The sequence below is a fragment of the Ostrea edulis genome, chromosome 9 (genome assembly GCF_947568905.1).
Source record: "Ostrea edulis chromosome 9, xbOstEdul1.1, whole genome shotgun sequence".
In the NCBI taxonomy this organism is placed as follows: Eukaryota; Metazoa; Mollusca; class Bivalvia; order Ostreida; family Ostreidae; genus Ostrea; species Ostrea edulis.
The window spans coordinates 24,104,265-24,120,278 of NC_079172.1; the positions used below are offsets into that span (position 1 = coordinate 24,104,265).

General features: G+C 37.8%; 1 protein-coding gene across 1 annotated transcript; it reads left to right on the plus strand.

The window, feature by feature from the left end:
- The first annotated feature begins 3,602 nt into the window (after positions 1–3,602).
- LOC125658028 (monocarboxylate transporter 13-like) lies at positions 3,603–15,779 on the plus strand. The gene is made up of 6 exons (XM_048889068.2): positions 3,603–3,716; positions 10,616–10,712; positions 10,893–11,036; positions 11,852–11,998; positions 14,154–15,347; positions 15,582–15,779. The coding sequence occupies exons 1-6, from the start codon at positions 3,678–3,680 to the stop codon at positions 15,761–15,763; spliced, it is 1,803 nt and encodes a 600-aa protein (XP_048745025.2). The 5' UTR covers positions 3,603–3,677; the 3' UTR covers positions 15,764–15,779.
- Positions 15,780–16,014: the final 235 nt, after the last annotated feature.

Sequence of the window (16,014 nt, forward strand, 5' to 3'; positions counted from 1 at the left end):
TTTGAACAATCTCCCTACTTTTTAATGATCTTTTGATCATTTTATGTTTAAAATAAAATCCATACTTTTATATTAATGCTCTTAATATCAATATCTTCAAACTTTTAACTGCGAACTACTTCTTTAGTGTTATTTGCCTGCGTGATAATCGCGGACTCACAATATACAAATCTGTATATTGTGCTGCGTCACATAGGAGAGGTCTATTCGAAGGTGACGTAATGAGGCCTCGACGGGGAGTTTGTGCTTCTATTTTGTTGCATAAAACGAACTCCTATCCTCTGTCACAGTTGTGACGTACGTCAACACATAGACATGACGTCACATTTCGTCTCACCCTGCCTTTTATCAACATTGTAAGGTGCACTGTATTTTGGACGTAGGAAACCGCAAGATTGGGATGATAATCCACGTAAGTTTACAATCTTAATCCAAAGGTGTGACTTGCGAGATCTTTGTAACACATGTTGTTATTTTTTAAAATCATAGTACGCTCTCTCAGTCGCGTGCTTTAAGCTAGTTCATAATCCGTTCATAGTCAATGTGAACGGATTGTGTTGCGCGCTGAAATTGGTTGGTTCATAGAGGAAAATGTGATTTGTAATATAAATGTATATGTATTAAACATTTTACGATGACATCATAATCATTTTGTGGAAGTATACACCATATGAAAGAATTTTGAGGAATATCATTTAATTTGGACGCGGGGCCAAATTTGGCCCCAAACGTACCTTGTCCTTACAGTGTACATTGTATAATGAACTTGACAGAGTTATTGCCCTTGGATTCAATATTTTGAACCAAATTGGTTATTTATATGACTTTTAAAATATTTTATGTTTAACAAGATTTTTACAATAACCAGTGGAAAAGACCCAAACAAAAGTTGTAGTAATATCATGCATAAAAATAAATTATTGATTTTGCAAAATCTTATGATGTCACAGGAGGGTGTAATTACTTTAATTGAAACATAATTTCATAGTGTGGTCAAATCCTGCTGTACCATTGACATATGTTAAATTTGACAAACTTTAATCATCTTCAATCTGACCTGGAATAAAGATTTGCAATTGACGGCTCCGAACTTTTATTTCATTCCATATACATTGTAAATGTTCAGTATTCGATTAAAGATTATGTGCATGGTTGAGATTGTTGAAAAACAAATAAACAGACGCGGGTGGTAAAACAGACGATTATGATAAACAATATGATTATATGATATAAACAATATGATTCTAATCTGAAAATCACGGGAGTACAAATTGAGATAAAGCTTTCGAAAAACAGAGATGCCATTTTTATTACATATCCGCGCAGTGTTACTTATGGCATGTGAAACGTTGCAATATTTGATCTTTTCCATTTGTATTGTATAATTTTCCATTTGTATTCTATATTTTCCATTTGCATTGTATAATTTTTCATTTGCATTGTATAATTTCCATTTGCATTGTATAATTTTCCATTTGTATTCTATATTTTCCATTTGTATTGTATTCTTTTCCATTTGTATTCTATATTTTCCATTTGTATTATATATTTTTTTCGTTTGCATTGTATAATTTCCATTTGCATTGCAAAATCTTTCATTTATATTGCATCCGAGGGATTGTTTATTTTGATTTGTTACGAAGGATTTCATTAGTTTAGGTCCCACTTATATTTAGCCGTCACCAGGTGACGTACCACAAATAGACTTACTATGCTACATGTATGGGCACAGTGGCGTAACATTGGGGGTACTTTAACGTGTCAACGCTTGTCGATATTTACGTCTAAGGTTTGATGCAGCCATGACACGAGTAGAACTCGAACATGCAACTTCACGGTTACGAACCAAAGGGCATATCACTGAACTACCGCGATCGGTTCCATATAGGACTAGTTGAACATACATGTAGCCAGCAATGAGGAATCTTGCGCCGGGAGACCCCCCCCCCCCTCCCTTCACAAATTATATTTTATATACGGATGTCGGAAAAAGCATGCATGTACGTTTTATTTTGTCAGAACGCACTTGTCCAGGGGACTTCCAGGGGCGGATCCAGGAATTGCAGTTACGGGGGCGCCATTTTATGAGGCACGGGGTCTGGGGGCTGCCTCAAGTGGGTAGGGGTCCAGGGGGCGAAGTCCCCGGAAGCTCCTGGATTTTACAGATTTCATAGGGCTTGAAATATGTCATTTTTAATCAAGTGAAATTAGTAAAATGACGCAAATTTTAAGGGTTTCTGGAAAAATTAAGTTCTCTCAATAAAGTACTTCAAGAAATCAAACGACTTTGTCATTTATTTCTCCGGGAATGGAAGAAATTATTGATTCTTTTATTGTTTGATACATTTTTCTAAACAAGATACCAAGATTTACCTTAAATTTGGAAATTTTGAGGGGGGAGGGGGCGCCCCCCCTCCCCCTTAAATCCGCCACTGACTTCGCCCTCCAACTGCAACCCCCCTCCTCCAAGGCTTTGCACTGGATTCACTAGGGATCTTAAGATAGTCCCCAGACATCCAGCAGTTTACTGCATCCTTTCGTTCAGAATTATCTAGATCAGCCAGTGGTTAAATAGGAGACTAGTTTGAATATGCTGATCACATTAGACGCATAAAAGCGATCAATTAATGGGGTGGGGGCGGGGGGGGGGGGGGGTTACGCCATTACACTTAGCAAATGCGGTACATTCCTGCGAAACGTGGCTCCTGAACTTTACCTCTTCAACATCTCGCGCATTACCAAATTCGATAAACGATAACTTAAGATTAATCCATTGAATAGTTGTAACAAACCAAACTCGAGGTTAACAATTGGTGGGGACCCAAGGGCTGAATTAAGTCCCCCGAATCTACTGAATTCTGACTTAATAAAAATGTGCATGCTTTTCTGGACAGTTCTATTTTTTTTTTAAATGATCGGGGGGGGGGGGGGGGTGTCGCCATTACTAGAGCTAGCTAAGTATTTTTAAAAATAACTAGTCCAGGACCTGGTCGTGGTAGTTCAGTAATATATCGCTTGGTTTGTGGGCGAGAGGTCGTGAGTTCGAGAACCGTTACTGTTATTGCCGCATCAAAGCTTTAGAGACACAAAGACAGTGATTGCTCCTTTGCCAAACACTCGGCATTTAAAAGACCTTAAAAACAGATATTCCGTATCGGCACGATAAAGAACCGTCATTGCTACGGCCTGTCATCGTCGGTTACCCACGGATGCTTCTATTCGAGCGTGAGTGGACTCAAAACCGTGGTTTGCGACGATGCGGCCCTGTGTGCTAAGCACGTCTACAGTACAGATGTGGTACATCAGTGACGTTAACTAATGAAATCCTTCGTAACAAATCAAAATAAACATTCCCTGGATACAATACAAATGAAAAATTATACAATGCAAATGGAAAATATAGAATACAAATGGAAAATTATACAATACAAATGGAAATTATACAATGCAAATGTAAAATTATACAATGCAAATGGAAAATATAGAATGCAAATGGAAAATATAGAATACAAATGGAAAATTATACAATACAAATGGAAAAGATCAAATATTGCAACGTTTGACATGCCATAGTTACTGTATGACGCAAACCTTCAGCTATTGATAAAATGGCTGTATCGTAGAGATACAACACACAATGGGCGCTTCTCCATCCCAGTAGATTCAGACATCTCTCCATGACGGGGGGAGGATTTACGGATAAAGAGGTCAACAAGGTAAATATACCTAAATATTTGTAACAGTGAGGTAAATATACCGTAAACTATTCGTAATAACGAGGATATCTTGAGGCTTTTTCTGTAGTTTCTGAAACACAAGCAGCTTTGGCAGTTATAAAATGATTGTGGCAATCTGCGTCGACAGCATCGAGTACATATATCGTGCCCGTAAGAATCAATTTCGAAATATTAGGGATTGTTTGGCAAATCAAATTTACTTAAGAACGCATATAATGATATTCTGTGTGAATTTCGAAAATAACTGCCAAAACCGAAAATTCCTTCCCCTTTATTCCACGGACCAGGCAGTAGGAATCGCTCTACTCCGTCCGTCATTTGTGTACGTTGTCTGTGTAATCTGTATTTGAGACAGCATGTGTGGAATGTGGTCAGTTTGTCGTGTGTGGAATGTGGTCAGTTTGTCGTGTGTTTTACAGGGTAACAGTTCCATACTGCCAACGGTTATCAATATTGCTCATAAATTACACAAAAAGATGCAGAAGTGCATCTCCTAATTATAAATGGACGGATTTGAATCTCCATTACATGTCATGGGTAGAATTTACTTTGCCGGTCCCCGGAAGTTTATGCAATGCGCTTGTCACGCGATCCACATCCTGGTTGCTATTCAAAAGTAAACATTTCGAAGCCATTTTTTCCCCCGATGACTTGCAATAAAACAGGTCCAGATAATGATATTGAATAACTTGCCTAAAAACTGAAAATCATCCAGACTGTTATTTGGGGTGTTAGTTACATCATCCAGACTGTTATTTAGGTGTTAGTTACATCATCCAGACTGTTATTTGTGTGTTAGTCACATCATCCAGACTGTTATTTGTGTGTTAGTCACATCATCCAGACTGTTATTTGGGGTGTTAGTTACATCATCCAGACTGTTATTTGGGGTGTTAGTCACATCATCCAGACTGTTATTTAGGTGTTAGTCACATCATCCAGACTGTTATTTAGGTGTTAGTCACATCATCCAGACTGCTATTTGGGTGTTAGTTACATCATCCAGACTGCTATTTGGGTGTTAGTCACATCATCCAGACTGTTATTTGTGTGTTAGTTACATCATCCAGACTGTTATTTGGGGTGTTAGTCACATCATCCAGACTGTTATTTGTGTGTTAGTCACATCATCCAGACTGCTATTTGGGTGTTAGTTACATCATCCAGACTGCTATTTGGGTGTTAGTTACATCATCCAGACTGTTATTTGGGGTGTTAGTCACATCATCCAGACTGCTATTTGGGTGTTAGTTACATCATCCAGACTGTTATTCGGGGTGTTAGTCACATCATCCAGACTATTATTTGGGGTGTTAGTTACATCATCCAGACTGTTATTTGGGTGTTAGTTACATCATCCAGACTGTTATTTGGGGTGTTAGTTACATCATCCAGACTGTTATTTGGGTGTTAGTTACATCATCCAGACTGTTATTTGGGGTGTTAGTCACATCATCCAAACTGTTATTTGTGTGTTAGTCACATTATCCAGACTGCTATTTGGGTGTTAGTTACATCATCCAGACTGCTATTTGGGTGTTAGTCACATCATCCAGACTGTTATTTGTATGTTAGTTACATCATCCAGACTGTTATTTGGGGTGTTAGTCACATCATCCAGACTGTTATTTGTGTGTTAGTCACATCATCCAGACTGCTATTTGGGTGTTAGTTACATCATCCAGACTGTTATTTGTGTGTTAGTCACATCATCCAGACTGTTATTTGTGTGTTAGTCACATCATCCAGACTGCTATTTGGGTGTTAGTTACATCATCCAGACTGTTATTTGGGTGTTAGTCACATCATCCAGACTGCTATTTGGGTGTTAGTTACATCATCCAGACTGTTATTTGTGTGTTAGTCACATCATCCAGACTGTTATTTGGGTGTTAGTCACATCATCCAGACTGTTATTTGGGTGTTAGTTACATCTGTAAAAGGTGGAGTTTTCTTGATTGTTGGAGGTTGGGGGGGGGGGGGGGCTGCCAATTAATTATGCTCTCCAAAGCATCGCATATTTTCACAAGATCTTTAAGTTTCATTCGCATATTTGTTTACATTGAACAAATATTGAACTGTCAAAGTCGTAATTATTCGCTTTGCGCAGAATCGGCGCATGTGAAATTAACAACGGATGCCATTTTGAAGAATCGTGTAAATGAAAGGTGAAGATAACGAACAGCGATCAATCTCATAAATCCTATAAGCAATACAAAATAGATAGTTGATGTGTTTGTTTAGGAAAGCCTCGTCCCAGACTGCGAACCTTGTTCCAGAGGTGGAATTTCCCTATCCCACACTCGTAAATAATGAAGGATTTTTTTCTCTCACATTTTACCTACTGTGCAAAAACTAATTACATAGGCAGAAAGAGCATACCCGAAAATGGTTTACACTGTATGTGTAAACTAAAAAAAACCAAGGTTGTCCACCAGAAAGCCATACTACATTAAAATTTAAAGAAAATGCAAAATACCTTACTTCACCGTGTAACAAAATGACTTCGCAGCAGTGTTAGACAGTACAATATCAACCTTTATTTTTAAAAAAAAATGTCATGCATAAAACCTACTGAGATTAAAAAGACTGAAATTTACACGAAGTATGAAAAAAGCTTATTCAAGTAATTTTCAGTAGAAAATATTATAAAAGTACCCAGAAATTCCAGAAACTTACCGTTTTATGCATTTCACAGATAATCAGTGCCTCATAATAGTCACTTTCTGAGAAATTGCTATCGGTTAAAATACGGCGAGATTAGTATTGATTTGCAAGGTCAAGGTCAATATATTTCTCCTCTCATATAAACGATGATCGAAAATCGATAGCGAAGTATGAAGGTTAGTATTAATTTTCAGGGTCGTATATCGGTATCTTTCTCCAAGGTCATTATAAAAATATTACAATTTTAATCCCCCTTTGAAAAAGAGGGGGCATACCGTAATGTGTTGCACCTGTAGTTCAGTATCTACATGTAAAAAAAAAAAACTTTGCTTGACAGTTCCAAACTTGGTACAGTGGTTGCTCTTGCAGAGTAGATGACCCCCATCGATATTTAGATCACAAGGTCAGGGGGTCGGTCAGAGATATCTAGAGAATTCTGCGTGACAGTTTCCAAACTTTGTACAGTGGTTGCCCATAGAGAGTAGATGACCATTGTTAATGTTTAGCTCACAAGGCAAGGGTCAAACTTGACATAGAAAGATATTGTTCTCTCAATAGCTTGAGAATCTTTTGCTTGATATACATCAAACTTGAAACACAAGTACAGTATATCCTAAGGAGTAGATGACCGCACGCGCATTGATGAAAAAGTTTTCCGTCCAATTTTTCGTTTGATACATGCATCAAATAAAGAATTATAAATTTTATTTCTTATCATTTAATTATGTTTTTAAAATTAAAAAAAAAACCCAAATAGTTTCTCTCATCAAAAAGCTTGAATTAACGTTTCTGAAATGGTGCGTAGGAATACCCATACGTAGCAATGATGAAAACAACAAAACTGGCTGTCCATTCAGGTTAGGTAGATTTACTAAACATAATTAAATGGATTATACGCCAAATTAAAGGTGCAATGGTTAAAAGTTGAACTAGATATAAAGGAAGAGAACAAGTGGTGACTGAATGTATGCTGCATTGCGTTCGGGGAGACGTTGAACACTGGTTGTATCGAATGCGACTCGGCTCCATTTCAATATCAAGTTAAAACCTCAACACCTCTTCATCTAAATTGTCCTTGTCGACTGAGCCCCATATAACGCAGTTTAATTTCATTTAAAATACCTCCTATATCAACAGTCGCTGCTTGCTCCGTTATGATATCGAACTCGTAAAGCAGACGATACATATCGGGAACTCGTGTTTACAATCTGTCTGCTTTGAACTACCAGTCAGTGTCCTACGTCATCAAGTTGACTATTATGCCACGTTATCACTAGGCCTATGTGTGTTGTTTCTTCAAATTGATTTGTATTTTATTCATATCTTTGAGTGTGTTTATTTTTTGGTAGCATCAAACAAATACATTTTGTTTACAATGCCTGTGTGGAAATTCCCGTTCTATAAATACCGTTAAGATTAGAGGGAAGGCGCATTACAGAGAAAAGTAGTCAACATCGTTGTTAAGTCATCACTTTAAAAGTTATCAAATTATATCAATTCCTCTGGATATAGGATACTGTCCGCTCAGTATCTTGAGAAACCTTTGCTTGACAGATATCAAACTTGGTACACTGGAGTCCCTTAAAGAGTAGAGTACCCCTATCGGTTTTCAAGTCACATGGTCAAAGGTTATGACTCCAAAGACTGTTTAATTGGAAATATCTGCTCAGTAGATTAAACTTGTCATTACGGTTGTCCCTGACTTTTAGATAACCCATATTTTCATTATCACTAAGTGATTCTTTTGATATTGCTACACAGGGGGCATATCATCGTCGGAAATCCAATTTCGGTTGTTCTACGTTTACCTACCGTAGGTCACAAGGCCAGTATTTTTGCTGGAAGGTGTGTCTCGGCTTCTATATGCGATTGGTCGCTTTACCATTCCTTATTGCGATATGCAACCAATGAAAAACCCTTATTTCCAGTCCTTCGTAGCATAGAAAAACATGCTTTCGATTGATTGATTGATTGTATCTTGCTTTACGTCTCGCTCGAGAATTTTTCACTCATATGGAGACGTCACCAAGACCGGTGAAGGGCTTCAAAAGGCCTATGCTCGGCACTTACGGCCATTGAGCAGTGAGGGGTCTTTAGCGTGCCACACCTACTGTGACACGGGACATCCGTTTATAAGGTCATCTCCAAGGACCCGTGACATTCACACCTGATACCGAGCGTTTGGCGATGAAACTATCGCTACCCGTTTTAACGACTTGGGTCTGTCGCGGCCGGGATTCGAACCCCGGCCTACCGCATGCGAGGCAAACGCTCTAACCTCTCGGCCACCGCCAAGATTTTGACTAGATTGAAGTTGGACAAGTTATGTACAAAGCTTTCAGTGAGATGCTTTATCTGTATTATTGAAGCGGAGGGTGTATTTGTGTCTATAAAAACAGGGGAGGAAAAAGCCTGTGTTACCAAGCGTTTACTATCGTACTGCGCACGAGTCCATGTACAGGTCTACATGTTCAGCACGAGTTCGTAGTTCCATCATACGGGAGCAATGTAGTTTTTTTAACAGACTTGGTATTTCATCGGTGTATATAGGTATGTTAAACTTACTTGCGTATTAAGTACTGCCGTAATATGTTCCAGTTGTGTTGTTGGCACAATTTGAGCCAGTATTTGTAACCTTCGATCTAAAACACATCTCTCGTGTAAACACAATTGATGTCTCACCTACGCTTATTACAAAATGACATGTGAACGGGATTGTAAGACCATATCTTAATTCAAATTTGCATCTATTTTTTTTAAATTGTATCATGCATGACTGATTTTATTCACGTGCCATGAAGCAGTGATGATAATAAACATACCAGAGGTGGATCCAGGATTTCTGAAGGGGGGGGGGGCACATGTGAAAGTGAAGTATTAGTTAAAATAATCAGCCATTTTGGGTGCCAAATCTGGAGTTTTCATCTATATATCTTTGATAGTGGCACAACAAAACACACACACACACTTTCATGGGCGCCGCCATTACAACCGACACTTTGAGTACCGGGAATATTTACGGCGATTCCCACTGGTCCTCGATAGGTCACGTAAGATCACGCATTTTAATGAGTTATGCGAAAATATCGGCCTTGTGACCCACGGTAGGTAAACGTAGAGCGACCGACCGTGGGTTTCCGACAATGGGGACATATATATGTTTCTATAACATTTAATGTTTTGCAAAATTCTTTTACGGGTACTTTTAACGTATCATTTGAACCTGCCCCAGTATAATGTAGAGCTCTAATAATTGGGTATATGCATGTAGTCTGCAATTTCGCTAACATTATTATAATTTATTTACTAATGCAAATTGTTAAATCTAATGATAAAATGTGTTTAATTCACTATGCATCAATAAAGTAAATATATTGGTTACTTATGTAAAGATAGAAAATATACGATTCAGTTATCCGGACGCTTCATTTATCCGGACAATTTTGCTGGAAACCAAAGTGTCCAGATTAACGAGGCTCCACTGTAGTCTGCAATTTCGCACAGTTTGCAATAAAAGGGGATTCCTTGTCGAGGTTGAAACAGTCAATATAGATTTTTCAGAATTTTGTTATATAATAGATCCAGTATTTTTAGGTTACCTATTTAAATTGCCTCCAGTTATGACATCGTGGTTACTTGAGATAACGCTGTGCCTACCTGCTATAAATCTCCAATCCTTGTTCCACGGCATAAATGTCAAACGAAGAGCAAGTAAATAACATCATCGATTTGGATGGTTGATATATTGTTGCAGTGCATTACTAAGAAAACTAAATTAAATACGAAGACGTTATAAGTCTTTTGAAGTGCACTTCTAATAGAAGGTAAGATGTAGGAGATAATGATGTATTTATTTTTAGTCTCATCAGTCTGCCTTGCTGTGATCAGAGTCATCTGATATCGCGATAGAATTACGGGTCGGTCAATGAACTCGTGTTTAGATATTTTATTGGCCAACATAACGGTTTAAGAGAAACCGTGAATTAAAACGCCGCTCGGGAATAAGGACCGAAACAAGGCAGGATTTTACTGAATGCCGATCTCTACGTTCCAGTCAAAACAAAACGGTGTGACTTCTTGATGATACTTGAAATCATGATAGCATTGACTTACAAATCTTTGTGTACATTATTTGTGTAACGATTAAATACCGCACATCTCTCTAGTGGACGGCGTAAACAAACTTTGATGTGTAAAACATTTAAATTCAGAGGATTTTTATTACCCCTTCATACGAAATGGCTGGGAGGAAGTTTGACTCGCCTTTCCACCCCATTGATGAGGGGTGGTCATGGTTCATTCTCGCAGGTACGTTGACAGATACTTTTCAGATCTTTTTTATAATCATAGAACTACAGAGTCTGATTCAGTATTTTTTTCCATATCTCCAAAATCAATATTGAAGTGTCCATACTGCCATTGATCAGTTGCAGATAGCTATTTCATTATTATAACTGATGGTATTGCTAATTGCTTGGTGTTTTGCAGCTGCAGTAATTGCGACATTCCTATGGGGAGGAGTGGTGCGAGGATTTGGGGTACTTTTTGCGGAATTGAAGACTGAATTTAGGATGTCGACCTTTCTCTTATCGCTAGTGGTGGCTTTGCACGTTGCTCTGTTTACCGTAGGAGGTACAAGATATTTATTGACCAATCATGGGCCCCAGAAGGCATTGTTGTACAAGTATTCAGGATTATCATATAGGGTACAGAGATTCTCAAAGCCAGGCTATGGCCAAATAAAAACAGGAAACATGGTGTATCCGTCAAGATCATTGAAGTGTCGTCCCATCGACATCTCTAAGTATTTAGGATGTTTCATGGTGTAGGCTCGTTTATACATGAAGTTATGATTTGCAAGTATTTTTGATATATGTAGATACATTGTAGAACAAGGTGATATACAGGCATTCATGTAATATGTGGAACAAAATGGGATGAGCTTTTTGCCCTACAAATTTTATATTTACGAAAAATGCACACGCACACATTTCACCCCCTGTCATTTCTGCCGTTTATTGATAAGGCACAAATAGGTCAATACATGTAGTTACACCGATCATTCATATATGTATTACTTTTAATTCTTTTAAGACACTAGTGGTATACTGATTTAAGTCTTTAATACGAATTAGCTTCTATATAAAGATTTTATAAAGTTGTATAAAATACACCATGTGGGTTAAAGGGTTTAATGTACAGGTTTTATCAGTCCAAAGCTAGCTCTGTTCGCCGTGCCCTCTAACATTAAGAGTTAAGACTTGGGTCGGGTCACTCTTTGCATTTTAAATTCTTTACCCGCGTACATTGTAGAAATCAGCTTTTCATTGTTTCCATTCATTTGTTTGTGTTACGTGTACATTCACATTTAGTTGGAGAGTATCAAATTGTTGATCTGCTTTTTCTACCTGGTATTTATGTAACAAATATGTTTTTTTTAACATTAGGTCTACTGTCCCTAACCTATGGTGTACGTTTCCTCACCGCCAGGCAGTGTGTGTTTATTGGTACGGTGTTGGCTGTCATGTCTTTCATTTTCACCAGCATGGCCAAGGACGGACTCCTCTTATTTTTATCGTACAGTTTAATCTTAGGTAAAACAGATACTATATTTATCATTTTGCAAATCATTACTTTTGAACATGATGAAGACTATGTGAATGAGAACTATAAACATCCAACATATCTTCCCTATCTCTCTTTGCCTGCAACTGTTCTCATACAAATATTGTCTGTCATCGAACTTGTCTGGTTTGAAAATACGAATGAAGCCCACCCTTGTAGGTTTTATGTAACCTTGTCCACAAATAAACACACAGACAGACATGACCTCACACACGTAACAGAAACAATAACCTCATTTGTGGATGTGTTTAAAATATCATTCGGAGATTACACATTCTCGCCATCGATGAAGCCATTCACCTTATCCCACAAAAGTTAATTCCTTACATCCGGAATTATAAGAAAATCTAAGTCATGAGATCCACATTTGTAAAAATGACATTTCACTAATAATATCCACCCATTCAATGTGATACCACTATTTGGCGATGATTTAAAACTATTCAAATTACAGAATGTTTTACATACTAAATAATGCAGTTAGGTATATGAAACCATTTATAATTTTAACAAAGAATCCTGAACTTGGGGTCATACTCGTACGATGTCATGGAAGGAGTTTGACATTGCAGCAACGTTATATCTAAATATCACTAAGCTGAACAACAGATCAGCCATAAAAATAGGAAAGTTTATCAAACCTTCTCAAATATCGGCAATGCTGGTAATGTACACAAACCTCGGATAAAAATGTAGGAGTTAGATATAACATTGATAACTATGAGCTGAAACAAAGGAAATTTCTCGTGACTATTTGCACTAATCGGTACCTCCGTCATCATCGGTACATGTAACAACGAAAGCGTTCCACCATTACACAGTATTTGTTCTAAGTAATTATTTCTCATCAAAAGCGAATTTTTAAAATTATGAATTAAATTGTTTGAATTGGTGATAAAATTTAAGCCGAGTATGGTCCCGCTTATCAAATCAAAATTGTACAACGGAACAAACATGGATTAAAAAGAAAAACAATCTAAATAAAGAAAAAGAAAGAAACTTTTCTGGCTTTAGAAAGTATGGACGCCGTGCGAGCATCATGATGAAACTGAAATATATTAATTGAAGTTGCAAATTACACAAACGTGAAAACCGTAAACAGTTCGTGCACGGCTGCCGTGATTAATAGGCATAAATCTGCTTCAGAAACTGACATTTTAGAAAATGTTCACGGAAAATGTAAAATATTACCAATAAGTAACGTCATATTCCAAAAACAAACATTAGTGTTGGTAGCATGCATTCTTTGTTTCCGACTCTCAACATGGAAATTCCTGATTTTCAGATTATTTTATGGAATATTAAAAATGGCTAATATCGACCGTGGTTCATTATTTGAGACCGAATTGTGATAAAATTGTGTGCAATCCTACAAATCCTCGTACACTGTACTTAGATGTACCAAACAAAAAAAACCCATGATTTCCTCGGCGGAAATTAGTAGCTTTAAATAGGATCTAGTATAAATTGAAGTAACAGTGCAATAGTTCATGGATAAACATATGTGATGATGAGTTGAGACTGATGACATACATATTAACCATTATGTAATCCTGTCCACAAATGCACTCTACAAAACCCCCAGACTTTACATTCGCAAAGGTCATTTGTATGTTTTAAAGCTAATTTACCCAATAATTATTTCCCGTGTGGATTCGGGTTAGAATAGGTCCTCAGTACTCCCTTGCTCGTCGTAAAAGCGGTCCTTCGGACGATACCGCAGAAACCGAGTCCTGACACAGCCGGTGTGGCACGATAAATATCCCTCCCTGCTCAAAGGTCGTAAGCGCCGAGAATAGGCCTAAACTTTTCAGCCCTTCGTCGGCAATGGTTATATCTCCACATGAGTGGACAATGCCAAGGTTTTTGCGGTCTCAGACCATCCGAAGGACGGCCCCATTTAGTCGCCTCTTACGACAAGCAAGGGGTACTGAGGACCAGTACTATAACCCAGATCCCCACAGGATAAAAAAAAACACCCAAAAACTTTAAACATTTGAAAATGGTAAACTTTAAAGTGGGTGGCTCTTAATGATCTCCGATTTCCTTCTTGGCATTGAACAGTAAATTATAATTCGTAATTCTGATATTGCATTTTATTATCATTTTGGTTGTTAATTTTAGGTCTCTCGTTTTCAATTGTGATTGGACCATCTACCCTTCTAGTATCTCAGTACTTCCGAGAAAAAAGAAACTTGGCGACGTGGTGTATTCAGCTCTCTCCCTGTGTGGGGGCTTTACTGTGTGCACCATTACAGAGAGGTCTGATCGACATGTACTTCTTAAAGGGGTCCCTCCTTGTAATAGCCGGTATCCTTAGTCATTTACTGCTAGTATCTGTATTAATGCGACCACCGGAGTTATACAAAAAGTGGCAAAAATTAAAACGAAAAATTGAAAAAAATCGATTGAAGGCTTCTCTTCTTGGCAAAGACGGAATGTCTATGGAACCTTTCAGACCGCGTTCGCCAACATCCGATTCTACATTTTCTCCTTTAGCTAGACAAGCCATGCTTCAACGAATGAAATCACGGAATGACGAGGAGGAGGACAAAGTAATGACAAATCAAGTTGATAAAGCTTACAATGAAGTAAAAAACAATGAAAAGGAGCAGAAGACAGCGGATAAAACTGACGTCATAGCGAAGGATGATTGTGTGACAAACACCAATAATTCAAAGTTACAAAAGGGGTCTCTTTATGGAAGTTATGAGTTTGGGATTTCCACACCCTTTCTTGAACAACGATACACATCAAGAAAGCGAACCGACAGCGATAGAAGTAACAAAAGTGACAAAAGTGAATCTTCCTTTCTGTCCGAAAATTCCACAAGTGGGAAAGTGAAATTTAAGAAGTGCTTCAATGGCTCTATAGTACGAAATTTATCTTTTGTATTTTTCACCATCGGGTTTTCTTTGGGAATATCTAACGTGATAATAGTGTTATTTCTACCAGATGTAGGACTAAATAAGGAATTAAATGACACTCAGTCCGCGAGTCTAGTCAGTTCATACATGATAGGGGAAATAATAGGCAGGACAGCAGCCATCTTTTTATCATACAAACACATAGACGACTTCGCTATCATAATTACGTCATTAATGATAGCAGGGATTTTCCAAAATCTTCTCCGGTACTTTGTGAATTTTTTCCCTCTTCTCCTTTTCTCGTTTGTGATTGGTGTGTGCGGAGGTCCCATCCAATCGTTATATGCCAACGTGATGCAGAGATCTGTAAACTACAACGAAGTGTCCACTGGTGTCTATGTCCTTGATCTTGTTCAAGGTCTATCGTGGTCTGTGACCTTGCCAATTGCAGGTGAACTTTACTATATTTGCATTGTATGTTATCGGGAGAGAGGGGAGCGGGAAGAAGAGAAAAAAGTGAGAGAGGTGGATCCCAGTTCCCCGCTGAATGTTTAAATAAAATTGTGTCGAGAACACAAGCTTACTTACCATTTCATTTCCCTTGCCTATGAAGGGAATCCACAACTTAGCTTTTACTATGATAATATTGATGGCAAGATATTGATTGAAATGCATATTTTTGCAGGAATCCTACGAGATTCAACAGGGAATTATTCGCTGTCATTTCATCTCTTTGGATCCTTGGCCATTGTTTCAGCTGTTGTGATAGTAATTTCGCGTATTTGCCTAAAATCACGTCGAAAAGAAGTCTTCCAGTCGGACCTAGAAACAGGCGAACTAGAAAGTCTCGAAATTATCGTCAAATAAAAAGTTTTAAGTTTTATATCTGTTTGCCCAACTATCTATTTTGTATTGCTTACAGGAGTTATGAGATTGATCACTGTTCGTTATCTTCACCTTTCATCTCTTTATTGCATCATGTACTTTGCAACATGGTCTTTGTTTAGAAATATACCCTTGTTAAATGCAATACATGTGGGTTCATTTTGCCTATTATGTACAATCAAAATGCTTCCAACTACATGTTAATTCAATCAATATATAAACTAATACATTAT

What these genes read in the sequence shown, in the direction of transcription:
- LOC125658028 (XM_048889068.2), top strand. Translation starts at nt 3,678, where the DNA reads ATGACGGGGGGAGGATTTACGGATAAAGAGGTCAACAAG. An exon ending in GTCATGGTTCATTCTCGCAG is followed by an intron (nt 10,713 to 10,892) that starts GTACGTTGACAG and finishes GGTGTTTTGCAG; the next exon opens with CTGCAGTAATTGCGACATTC. An exon ending in ATCGTACAGTTTAATCTTAG is followed by an intron (nt 11,999 to 14,153) that starts GTAAAACAGATA and finishes TGTTAATTTTAG; the next exon opens with GTCTCTCGTTTTCAATTGTG.